Genomic DNA, 13,054 nt, shown 5'->3' with positions numbered 1-13,054 from the left:
GGGCCCATCACAGAGAAGGTCCTACCCCTAGGCGTCGCCCGCTGGCACTGCCTGGTGGACGGCACCAGTAGTAGTCCCTCCCTGTGAGAGCGGATTGGTCGTAGGGATGTGTGCGGGAGGCTACGATCAGATGCCCGTTTTGCGTCCAAAGCCATTGGATCCCCCATCTCCACCCGCCGTCTCCTTTTACTGAAGCAGTGGCAGGCGAAGGCCCAGGCCAAGTGGAGGCTAGCCTCCTCTCCCTATTCCTCCTCCCTTCTCTTGGTCCCCCATTAGAGCCTCTGCTGGTAGACTCCAAAGATAAGCGGAAGGTTCTACAACCAGCCACTAAGAAGCAGGAAGGTCGGAGCCACTCCTTTTATCGCAGGCAGCCTTTTTGTGGCCAGGTCTGCAACGTCAGGTCCCTCCCTGACAGGGCCCTTTCTTTTCCAACAGATCAGGCAGAAACAACCAGAGATTCTAGCCCAGAAAGTCCTTCAGGGACAATTCCAACTGCTCCTATAAGAGGCAGAAGTGACTGTCTGGAGGATCTCCCGATAGGGGAACGTCTGGCGACCTTCGCGGATCGTTGGGACGACATCACCAACGACGCGTGTGTCAGGTCCACGATCAGATTCGGCCTTCTCTTGGATTTGCGCTCCAGCCCTCCAAACCACTTTGTCACGTGTCCGATTTCCAGGGATCCTCAAAGAAGGCTCCTAATAGAGCAGGCCGTTGATCATCTGCTCCATATTTGGGCCATTCAACCTGTCCTCCAGGCCAGGTGGGACGGGTTTTTTATTCTCGTCTCTTTATCGTGCCAAAGTCTTTGGGGGACTGGAGAGCTATCCTCGATCTCAAATTTCTAAATTGATTCATCAGATACAGGAGATTCAAAATGCACTCTCTCCTGTCAATTCTAGAGAGTGTGCGCAGACACGATCTCCTCACATCAGTGGACCTCACGGAGGCTTACCTCCACATGCCCATTCACAGGCGACACAGATGGTTCCTCCGCTTTGTCTAAGCGGGCCGTCACTTTCAGTATCGGGCCCTTCCCTTCGGGCTGTCGTCAGCCCCAAGGGTTTTCACGAAACTCCTGTCAGTTGTAGCAGCCCACTTGTGTGCCAGACCCATTGAATCTTTTGCTACCTGGACGGCATTCTCTTGTTGTCCAGGTCGTGCACCCAGGCCCTCCGGGATCCCAAGGACACTCTGCGAGTGCTTCAGGAGGTGGGATTCTCCATCAATTGGGAGAAGAGCCACTTTGTTCCCACCTCTCGCCTAGTGCACTGGGGAGCCCTCATCGATTTGTCTCAGGGGAAGGTCTTCCTGTCTCAGGAACGCCAGAGCAGTCTCAGGGATTTAGCCAACAAGGTGTGGAGGAGACAGCGGGTTCCTCTTCTCCAGCTGTCTAAACTGCTGGGGAAGGTGGTCTCTTGCTTCTCTATCGTCCCTTGGGCATGGCTTCACAGCCACTGCCTTCAGTAGTTTCTTCTGCCATTCCAGAAAACCAACAGCAGCTGCTCCCTAGTGAAGGTCAGCTTGACTCCAGAGGTTCTGCAATCTCTGGAGTGGTGGATTTCCCCGGCCATTGCTCAGGGTTCCCTCTTCAGGGAACCTCCATGTCTCATAGTTACGACGGACGCGAGCTTGATGGGTTGAGGGGCTCACCTGGAGAATCAAGTAGCTCAGGGTCTCTGGTCTGATTCCGACCTATCCCACAGTATGAATTGGCTAGAATTGAGGGCCATCCATCTAGCCCTCCTTCACTTCCAATCCTCTCTTTGCAACACACATGTGCTAATTCGGACAGACAACATGACAGCCAAAAGGTGCACGTCAACCACCAAGGGGGGACGAGAGCGGTATCTCTCATGGAGTCTGCCTTTCACCTAGGAATCTGGGCGGAAGCCAACCTTCTCTCTCTCCACGCCGAACACATCTCAGGTTCCAATAACGCTAGGGAAGACTGGTTGACCTGCACAACGATTGACCCAGCAGAGTGGAGCCTGAATCGTTGCATCTTCCACCAGCTGTCGTCCAGATGGTCCAACTATAGATCTCTTCACAACGGCATCCAACAAACAACTGCCCAGGTACATGTCTCGCTGCACGACACCAAGCGCAGAAGGGATGGACGCTCTACGGTGCAGGTGGCCTCGCGGTCTCTTGTACGCCTTCCCTCTCTTCTCCCTAATACAGAAAGTGCTTCGGAAAATGATAGAGGAGGCCGAGCTCGTTCTAATCGCACCCCATTGGCCACACCGGACCTGGTCAATCTCTCAGTAGAGCCTCAGTGGCATCTCCCAATGATACCGTCGCTTCTTCATCAGGGATCCATTCACCATCCCGACCTGCGCTGGCTCGGCCTAACCACTTGGCGGCTGAGCGGGAGGTCTTGAGGGCGGCTAACCTTTCTGAGACTGTTATTCAGACTATACAGGCTTCCCGCCACCCAGCCACTAATCGAATCTACGAATCCACGTGGCAGACCTTCCTTACTTGGTGCCTTTCTCGAGGTGAGGACCTCCTAAAGGCTTCGGTCCCCCAACTCTTGGAGTTCTTACAACAGGAGCTTGATAAGGGTCTCTCCCCAAACATCTTACGGCGGCAGGTGTCGGCTCTTTCCTCGGTTCTCTCACTTCACCGAGACGAACCCCTCTCCTTGCATCCTCACATCCGCAGTTTCATTAAGGGAGCTTCTAATCTCTGCCCTCCTGTCATTCACCGTTTCCCCTTGTGGGATTTGACCAAAGTCCTTGACTTTCTCACTGACCCACCCTTCGAACCTCTCAGGTCAGCCTCGTTGCATCATCTCACACTTAAAACATCCTTTCTGGTGGCCATCACTTCTGCACAGAGGGTCTCAGAACTGGCTGCTCTTTCCATCCGTGCTGATTTGTGTGTGTTCCACCCAGACCGGGTGGTCCTTCGCATCGACCCCACCTTTGTCCCAAAGGTCAATTCGGCATTTCATAGATCTCTGGACCTCACTCTTCCAAATTTCTGCCCTGCTCCTTCTCACAGTCTGGAGCACAAATGGCACACGTTAGATGTAAGGCGTGCTCTTAAGATCTACATAGCCAAGACAGCAACCTTTAGACGCACGGAAGCTCTCTTCGTCTCTTTCCACACTACCAACAAGGGGCTGGAAGCTTCTCCATCTATGATTGGCCATTGGATCAGGTCGGCAATCTCAAGGGCTTACCTCTCACATCACCTCACGCCTCCATCCAATATTACGGCTCATTCCACACGCAGCGCGGCTTCGTCAGCGGCGTGGACGCGACAAGCCTCAGTGGAAGAAATCTGCAAGGCGGCTACCTGGTCTACTCCTACCTCATTTATCCTCCATTATAAGGTGGATAGGTAAGCTTCGGCGGATGCGGCCTTCGGAAGACGAGTCCTTCAGCAAGTTCTTCCTTTTTCAAGCTCCTAGTCCAGTCTTATTCCCTCCCGGGGACACGCCAGCTTTGGTATGTCCCATGCATGACCACTGTCTCCATCAACCTTGGAGAATGGGGCATTGGTTCTTACCTGATATGCCCCTTCTCTGGGCAGGTGGAGACAGCGGTCATCCCCACCCTTTCTGGGTCCTGGCCTAGTTCGCAAAGGGAGGTCTGGAAGCACTATTGTAACGTTGCAGGATGGAGAGCAATTGTTTGCCGCCCAGCAGTCTACTTATCTCCTTCGTCAAGAAAAGCGGGAGCATGCTCCTCAGAGGCAACGACATCACTTTGGTAGACTCAGTTCTATTAGTTACTGACTGAGTTAACCCTAGCATGACCGCTGTCTCCACCTGCCCAGAGAAGGGGTGTATCAGGTAAGAACCAACTCCCCATTTTATTTCATAATGTGAGTCACTACAGTCAGGAAGTGAATCACATGATCATTAAGTGAATCCATTCTCCTGAATGAGTGCTTTAGAAATTACTATGTCGCAAATATGAGCCAGTTGCCAAGCCCCAAAAATGTGATTGCGTGTCTGCAGGTTCTATATGTGACTTTAAGGATGGGTTGTAAGTAACTCTTTTTGAGCTTGCCGTAACTTTGAACAGTCATTAAGCATCCAGTCGTTAAGCTGTATTGTCTTTTTGTATCTCCTGTTTTTTGCATTTTCGATGTTAAGTGATCATTTTTGTCAATACATAAATTGTTTACATAACCAATAATGAAAGCTTTAGAAGTACACACATGATAACATGTTCATGCATGTTCATTACAGCATTACATCGAAGAAGGCATAGTGGGGAAGCCAAAGTGCTGCTGCACAAACGAATGCAACTTACCCCCTGACTGATTTTGTTCCCCTAGGGCACATCCAAGAAGCTCTTCTCAGCCTTGAATCCATTAAAAGCAAGCCAGAAGTATGCCTGTGCACAATGATGGCAATGATCTATGCTCATAAAAAAAGATCAAATCCAGGTAGTCTCTCACTTATTTGTCCTCAGGAAATTTTTATACTTGCACATGGTGAATTGCAATAATGCTATTTCTCCATTTTAATATGAAGGTACATGCGGGACTCTGCTACAAAAGAGATGTTCACACCTCACCATCCCGATGGGATTGTTGCGACCACCAACCATCTATTCTTCTAACAAGGCTCTCCTTCCCTGACCTCTCTCCCATGCCATTATTATTTTATCTTTTTCACAAAGTTCCTTGAGTGCTGATTAGTTGCATCACCACTTTCTCCATTCTTTTATAGCATAGCCCTTAGACTTATATACCGTTTCACAGGGCTTTACAGCCCTTTTGAAGCGGTTTACAGAGTCAGCCTTTTGCCCCCAACAAGCTGGGTCCTCATTTTACCCACCTCAGAAGGATGGAAGGATGAGTCAACCTTGAGCCTGGTAGGTTTCGATCTGCAAAATTGCAGGCAGCCAGCAGTCAGCATAAGTAGCCTGCAGTACTGCATTCTAACCACTGCGCCACCGTGACTCTTAATGGTGTCTTTATTATAATAATGATGAAAATAATGATGTCATTATTTTCCTTAATGATCTCTTCCGAACATTATTTTCAAAACCAACCCATAGCAAATGTCTTTACAACATTGCATCTAGCAACTTGGTTTATCTGGCAACTGACTTTCCAGATGCCTTTGCAAACTTGAAGAAAAAATGATCGTTTCTTTAATGAAGTCCAAATTTGCACAGTATATGAGCAAGGCTTATATTTCAAGCATGAGTTTATATGAAATCAGCTTTCTATAATCGGCTAACTAGAAATTAGCTGTCTGTAAAATTATCAATTATTAGTAGGAACAAGGTTTCAAATCCTCCTGGAAGATGACTTCATTTTAGTTGGTCTTAACATGGATGTTTTGGATAGTGATGAATAATCCATCTCATAATTTCCAATTTATAAACTACTGGTTGGCCAGTTTTATGGTTTATTTAATTAAATTAGCTACCTGATTTGGATTCAGACGGTGCCCTTTATGTTTTATCACTCATAATTTCCAGGAAATAGATATCCATTGATTCAAAGCATGGAAGTTGTAGATGTCTGCAGTACACTAGATAGGTAAAGGCTCAAATTTAATTTCTGCTACGCTTTTCCAAATCCCCTTGTGACAGTGGCAGGTCAAAAGTCTGCAGAGACCCTGTTCCCTCCCTGTCCTCTGAATTACTAAATGCAGTGTGACAGCCAAACCTGGAAGTATAAACTTGATTAATAAATCTAATATCATAGTTACATAAAATTGTATTTTTACGCCTTTATCGGATGTCTTGGTGACTACTGTGTTCAGTACTAGATGATGCCATTCAAGAATATGGCAAATGGAAAAGGTCTAAAGAAGAACAAGAAAGATGAAGTGGGTTCTGGAGACTATGATTCTTGGGGGGAAATATGAAAAAAAAAATGAAAACCCATATGCAAAAATGGCTAAAATACGTTTCTCAGTCATTCAACAGTAGAACAGATTATGATTAAAAAAAAATGGTGGGCTTTTCAGAGGGTAGATGTTTGGGTGTTAGGCCTCTTAGGACACAGACTGGTGGATTTCCTACATTGGCTGAGCCAGGCATGAAATCCTCTTACTTTTACTATCGGTTCAGAACCGGGAGTGCACGTACACACACGTGCTTGCTTTGCTTGCATGTGGCACTTCTGCATCCATGATGATGTCTGGACTGGTGGGCGGAGCCTCCCACCACCGCCACTACCGGTTCGCCTGAACCGGGGGGAACCGGCAGAATGCCTCCTCTGGGCGGGGCTAGATACCATTTGCTGTTCTTCTGCTCTATGACTTTACAATACATTTACTTTGTTGTTTTTAATAGGGTTTGGTTGCTGTTATGTAATATCTCGCAATACGTCTTTAATCTGCCAAAATCATCGTTCAATGATGGTCCTTCAAACTACATGATTATTACTTTCTTCTCCCTTGTTTTTAGATCGGGAAGTTATCATGGATCTTGATGCCAAGTTGAAGGAGCATCGTAAGACAGCTGGACAGGAAGCTTTATATTTTGCAGGACTGTTCTTGTGGCATATCGGCCGCTATGAGAAAGCCCGCGAATACATCGACAGAATGATCAAGATCTCAAATGGCAGTAAAGAGGTAACCCATGCCTTATAGTTGAGTGTTGTACTTGCTATAAACAAGGTTTGATCACTCCCAGGTTTGCCTCACGATGCCCTCGATCATCTTTCATATCAGAGTGGATTATCACTAACTTCCTTAACACATGAGAAGTACAAAACATTACAAGAAAACCGATAATATTGATACTGTTACAAAATAGCCTGATAGTTTCCCTTTAGTTTAATGTTTGGGAGACCTGCTTCCTTAAGTGGAATGTACTATTGACCAATGATACACAATATGTTCACATTCTGCTACTACTTATTTCATACTTAGTTTATAAGTGCTGTTCCCTGCAGATATAGTAGCATATATATGGGGGGGTAACTATTGGTAGTTTTGTCTTCTATTCACACAACTTGGAACACCCTATGTATTTGCTGATTTTCCCAAGTTGCTTTGTTGCTTTCCATTTTTTAGGAGCCTCAAAACACTCAGTAGTAGATCTTGGATCACTTGGGGGTTAGAAAGGGTTATTTTTTTAAAAAAAACATCCAGCCATTTTAAATGGAAGAATCCTGAAATCCTAGATGCTTTCTTTGCCAACTAGTTTTCTTTGTTATTAACCTGTTATGCTAATATTCCATATGCTTTTGAAAAGATGCCAAGCTTCTTGGCAGGACTATGACTTGGACTGCAAGGGTGAAATTCAAGGATTTAGCTGTTTGATAAGCTATTTTATTACAGATATTAGGAAGGCCAAATAAGGAAAGCCTTATATTTATTTATATCCATCCTGAGGTTCAAACCTTACATCTCTTCTTCCTGCCTGAGTGTCTGGATGGGCTAAAGGTGGATTGCTTCTTAGTGGAAGGAGCGGTTAACATCTATGGATTGTCATTGTAATATCTCTGTGGTCTCATGATTTTGGTCCTTCTAGCTTTCACAGTAGCTTTTAGAGCAGTTCATCAGTGTGCCAGAGTTGTCTTTCTGCCTATCTGAAGCAGGCCTCTTAATGGGGATGGATAAATAGGAAACATCATAACACTTTAAGCATTATATCCATCCCATCCCTTGAGCCATGGTGGTGCAGTAGTTGGAATGCAGAATTGCAGGCAAACTCACTGCCTACAGCCAGGAGTTCGATCCCAACTGGCTCAAGGTTGACTCAGCCTTTCATCTTTCCAAGGTTGGTAAAATGAAGACCCAGATTGTTGGGGGAAATATGCTGATTCTGTAAACAGCGATGGCGGTTGAAGCACTGTGAAGTGGTATATAAGTTTAAGTGTTATGGCTATAACGGCACATATAGGAACACCACGGAACATATATCAGTCTTTTGCATTGCATAAATTACTGTATTTATGTTAAGTAGAACTTTATTTGATTTTTTAAAAAATGTATCCAGTAACAGCAGCATAGTGTTGCATCATTTAATGTTTTGCTTTGTTCTTCCAGGGGTGGATTCTAAAAGGATGGCTTGATGTGACTAGTGGGAAAGAAGCAAGCATCAAAAAAGCCGGAAAATGTTTTGATGAAGGGCTCCAAAATGGGAATGATATTTTTGGCCTGATGGGTAAAGTAAGTGTATAAAAAGCTTTTAAATGCATCTAAGTAGTAACAAACATTGCGGCTGATGCAGACTGATCTTGCCCAGATTAATGCAGGATGAAGGAGCAGTTCAAAGCAACCTTCTTTTGCATTCAGAATGCTATTTATTCTCTCTCCTCTTAATTTCTTATTTTGTGTGATTTGAATAGAGGGTCCTAAGAATCTGATTAATAAAATTTTATTTGTTAGCCGCACCCTCTCCCGAAGGACTCGGGGCAGCGTACAATAAAAACATATAAAATACAAATATGGACAATACATACACAAAATAGACATATGCGTGGAGGAGGTAGACAGATGGATGGAAACAATTAAAATCACAGTTTAAAATCCCCTAAATAAAATCACAAAATTAAAAAACCCGTCAGGAGCGATATCATCAAACTATGGTTGAGCCAGGCCAGCTACTTGGAATAGGTGGGTCTTGAGCTTTACACGGAAGGCGCGGAGGTCAGAGGTAATCCTAATATCCGGGGGGAGGTCATTCCACAGGGCTGGGCCCGCCACAGAGAAGGCTCTGCTCCTAGGCGCCGCCCCCCGGCACTGTCTGGTGGACAGCACCTGGAGAAGTCCCTCTCTGTGTGAGCGAATTGGTCGCAGGGATGTATGGGGCAGAATACGATCCCGCAGGTATCTAGGTCCTGAGCCATGGAGCGCTTTAAAGATCGTTATCAAGACCTTGAAACGCACCCGATAGACCACAGAAAGGCAGTGCAGCTCGCGCAGGAAAGGTGTCACATGGGAGTACCTTGTACTCCCCATAATTACCCGCGCGGCCGCATTCTGGACCAACTGCAGTCTCCGAGTGCATTTCAAGGGAAGCCCCATGTAGAGAGCGTTACAGTAGTCCAGGCGAGCCGTCACCAGTGCATGAATGACTGTGCGCAAGTCGTCCCGGTCCAGTAGGGGGCGCAATTGGCGCACCAGGCGAACCTGGTGGAACGCCCCCCCTTGCCACGGCTGTCACATGGTCATCCATGGACAGCCGGGCATCCAGGAGGACGCCAAAATTGCGCGCCCGCTCCACGGGGGCAAGTTGTACGCCCCCGATGGCCAGGGATGGGATTAGCTGGTTGAACCGGGGGGGCGGAACCCACAGCCACTCCGTCTTGGAGGGGTTGAGCTTGAGTCGGTTGTCATCCATCCAGACCCGTACGGCTTCCACACACCGGGACATCACTTCGACGGCCTCGTTGGGGTGGTTCGGGGTGGAAATGTACAGCTGAGTATCATCAGCGTACAGATGGTATCCCACCCCGAACCCACGGATGATCTCACCCAGCGGCTTCATGTATGTGTTGAACAGGAGTGGCGAGAGGACCGACCCCTGTGGCACCCCACAAGTAAGGGGGGTTAGGGTCGACCTCTGCTCCCCTGCCAACACACGTTGCGTCCGGCCGGAAAGGTAGGAGCCGAACCACCGCAAAACAGTGCCCCGGACCCCCAACCCCTCCAGCCGGTGCAACAGGATACCATGGTCGATGGTATCAAAAGCCGCTGAGAGGTCTAATAGGACCAGGATAGAGGAACAACCCCTATCTCTGGCCCTCCAGAGATCATCCACCAACGCGACCAAGGCCGTCTCCGTGCTGTGCCCGGGGCGAAAGCCGGACTGGCGCGGGTCTAGATAATCATTTTCCTCCAGATGTCGTGGAAACTGATAAGCCACCACACTCTCTACAACCTTCGCCAAAAAGGGAAGGTTGGAGACAGGACGATAATTGGCCAGCTCCGTAGGGTCCAGGGAAGGCTTCTTGAGCAAGGGCCTCACCACCGCCTCTTTCAAGGCGGCCGGAAGAGACCCCTCACTCAACGAAGCGTTCACTAGGCCCAGGAGCCAGTCACGTGTAACCTCCCAGGATGCCAGTACAAGCCAGGAGGGGCACGGGTCCAGTAAACATGTGGTAGGTCGCAGTCGTCCACGCATTCTGTCCAAATCCTCGATGGCAACCAAGTCAAACTCCTCCCAGATTGATTTCTCAAGACTCGCCACGGACGTCTCCACTGGGCCACTGAAAGGGACCCAATCCTTCCGGATTTGAGCGATTTTATCCTGCAGGTATTTCCCAAATTCCTCTGCCCTACCCTGTAAAGGGGCCTCCCGCGGCCTCCGAAACAGGAGGGAGCGGGATACCCGAAACAGGGCGGCAGGGCGGTTTTCTGCGGATGCAATGAGAGTGGCACAATATTGACGTTTGGCCGCTCTCAGTGCCACAAGGTACGTCCTTAAATGGGCTCGTACCTGTGTTCGGTCAAATTCGGAACGGGAGGATCTCCAACGACTCTCTAGGCATCTCTTGCGGCGCTTCATCACCCTTAGCTCCTCGGTAAACCAAGGGGCCATGGTGGATCGTTGCCGCTGGAGAGGCCGCAAAGGCGCCACCCGGTTCAAGGCCCCGGTAGTCGCATTGTTCCACGCGACCACCAGGTCCTCTACCCGAGGGCGGGTCAGGGCTACAGAAAGTGGCCCAAGCTCCATCTGGAACCTCTCTGGTTCCATTAGGCGCCTGGGGCGGAACCATCTAGTGTTTTCCGGTTCCGCCTCCCCGCAGTGGGGGGTAGCACCAGGGAAGTCAAGTCGGAGGATTGAAGTCAATATTCTTTGATTCACGGGATCAAGTCTTTTAGCATCATATCATCAATTATTTGTATTGGCTCTGACATATGCTTTTCTTTTATGAAAAACAAAAAGATGCACTTGGAGTCAATTCTACACTTAAGAATGGAAGCAATTGAAGAGCAATGTACATAAAGTCTGGGAATCAAATAGATGCTATAAAGCAGCGATGGCGAACCTTTTATGGCTCGTGTGCCATAAGTGGGGGGAGCGCAGGGGGGTCGTATGCAGGCATGCCGCACCCATAATGCAATGCACAGCCCCCCAGTGCGCAGGCACACCCCCCCCCCATTTTTGCATGCTTTTTTCACCCTCCCCAGGCTCCAGAGGCTTTATAGGAGCATGGGGTGGGCGAAAACAGCCTCCCCCGCTGCCCCGGAAGCCCTTCGGAGGCTTCAGGGACCTTCAGGAGGCTTCCGTGAAGCCTCCAGAGCAGTCAAAATGACCTTCCGAGCAAACCGGAAGTCACTTCCGGTTTGCTCGGAGGGTCGTTTCAAGTGCTCCGAAGGCTTCAGGGACCGTCAAGAGGCTTCCCTGAAGCCTCCAGAGCAGTCAAAACTGTTAAGTAATTAAGCTCCCCGTTGGGAGAGCGAGTATGCAGAGAAGTGTAATGAGAGTGATATGGAAGAACACGCAGAAGCCAGCATACAGAGACATTGAATAGTATAAAAATATAGTAGTTTACTATGTAGAAATATAGAAGTATTCAGAGTTCAGTTTACAGTCCAAGTAATACACGGTTCAGTCAGTCAGTTATCAATATTCTCAGTTTAACCCACAAAGTAGTTAACAGTAGCAATACTCAGTAACTCATGGTACAGTATCCGATCAGCGTCTAACAAACAGAGAGAGATCTAACAACCATTCTGGCTCCCTCTTATGGCTGCTTGAGGTAACAAGCCAATTACATTTCTCTAACATTTAAAGTAATAGTAAAGTAATCATAGTTTGCTCCGCTCCTTCCGTCAGAAACTTAAAACCCACCTTTTCCAGCTAGCCGGCTTGGCCTAATTCCACCCATCCCACCTCAGTCCTATTTCTAAATTTTAAGATTGGTTTTAAGGTCTGTTTTTTTAATTTTTATAAATTGTACAGGGGTTGTTTAATCTGATTTTTATTTATGTGTATGATTGTTTGTATGTTTTAAATTTACTCCTGTACACTGCCCCAAGTCCCTCCGGGGAGAGGGGGCAGTCTAGAAATTTAATAAATTATTATTAAATTATTATAGCTTATATACATTGCCAAGCCAAGCCTAGGGTTACATCCCTAACAAAAACGACCCTCCGAGCAAACAGGAAGTCCGTTCCCGAACTTCTGGTTTGCCCGTAGCGCCGTTTTTTTGCACTCCAGAGGCTTCAGGGAAGCTCATGAAGCCTCTGAAGAGCCTCCGGGGTGGGGGGAGGCTCTTTTTGCCCTCCCCAGGCTCCTATAAAGCCTCTGGAGCCTGGGGAGGGCAAAAAATGGCTTTAAAAAAGGGTGAACTCAGCTGGCAAGCGTGCACATGCGTGCTGGCCAGCTGTCAGGGCAGCGCATCGCATGCCCTGACAAATGGCTACCCGTGCCACCTGTGGCACGTGTGCCATAGGTTCGCCATCACTGCTATAAAGGGTTTTACCATTTGTAACTAGAAAAGAAATAGTTCTTTTTGTTTCTTCTTAAAAAGAAGCTTCATAGGTCTTTTTAAAAATAGTATGTTTCCCCAAATGTATTCTGTTTTGAAAATCATACTACAAATTGCACTTTGATTCAGTAGGTTTATAATCACTTTGCTGTGTTTTTTAAAATTCCACTTAGAAACTTGCATTTTACATATATTTACTGCTTTGAATGGTTTTGCTTTCCAAGTTATTATAATCCTGGTTATACACTCATTGGTTCAGGCACTGTATACTAAGCATTGAATGACCGGCAATGGGCTAGATTCACACAACACTCTAAATGGAGACCAAAAAACCATGTTGTACATAATAGCATATTGTAGGAATATTGCTATTTTGTCACAAAGCTTTATTTTATACAACAGTATTAAAATCGGTGGGATTCAAAAAAATTTACTACTGGTTCTGTGGGTGTGGCTTGGTGGGTGTGGTGTGGCTTGGTGGGCATGGCCTGGTGGGTGTGGCAGGGGAAGGATACTGTAAAATCCCCATTCCCTCCCGATCAGCTGGGACTCGGGAGGCAGAGAATAGATGCGGGCAGGGCCAGTCAGAGGTGGTATTTTCCGGTTCTCCAAACTACTCAAAATTTCCACTACCGTCTCTCTAGAACTGGACAGAACCTGCTGAATACCACCTCTGATTAAA

The 13,054-nt window shown here is 47.4% G+C and overlaps 1 protein-coding gene across 2 annotated transcripts in view; it reads left to right on the top strand.

Moving 5' to 3' along the window:
* TTC21B (tetratricopeptide repeat domain 21B) overlaps positions 1-13,054 on the top strand; it is a 58,486-nt gene that overhangs the window by 5,322 nt on the left and 40,110 nt on the right. For both annotated transcript variants that reach the window (XR_014173713.1, XM_081934714.1), the window contains exons 3-5: positions 4,297-4,407; positions 6,390-6,556; positions 7,979-8,101. Coding sequence is in view for 1 of the 2 variants with exons in the window: in XM_081934714.1 (XP_081790840.1) it covers positions 4,297-4,407; positions 6,390-6,556; positions 7,979-8,101 (401 nt within the window). In the remaining variant the exon portion in view is untranslated. The remainder of the gene's footprint in view (positions 1-4,296; positions 4,408-6,389; positions 6,557-7,978; positions 8,102-13,054) is intronic.

This window comes from Natrix helvetica (genome assembly GCF_964273705.1).
Source record: "Natrix helvetica genome assembly, chromosome: 1".
NCBI lineage: Eukaryota > Metazoa > Chordata > Lepidosauria > Squamata > Natricidae > Natrix > Natrix helvetica.
The sequence above is the reverse complement of the archived record's forward strand: the minus strand, read 5'-3'. Positions and strand labels throughout refer to the sequence as shown.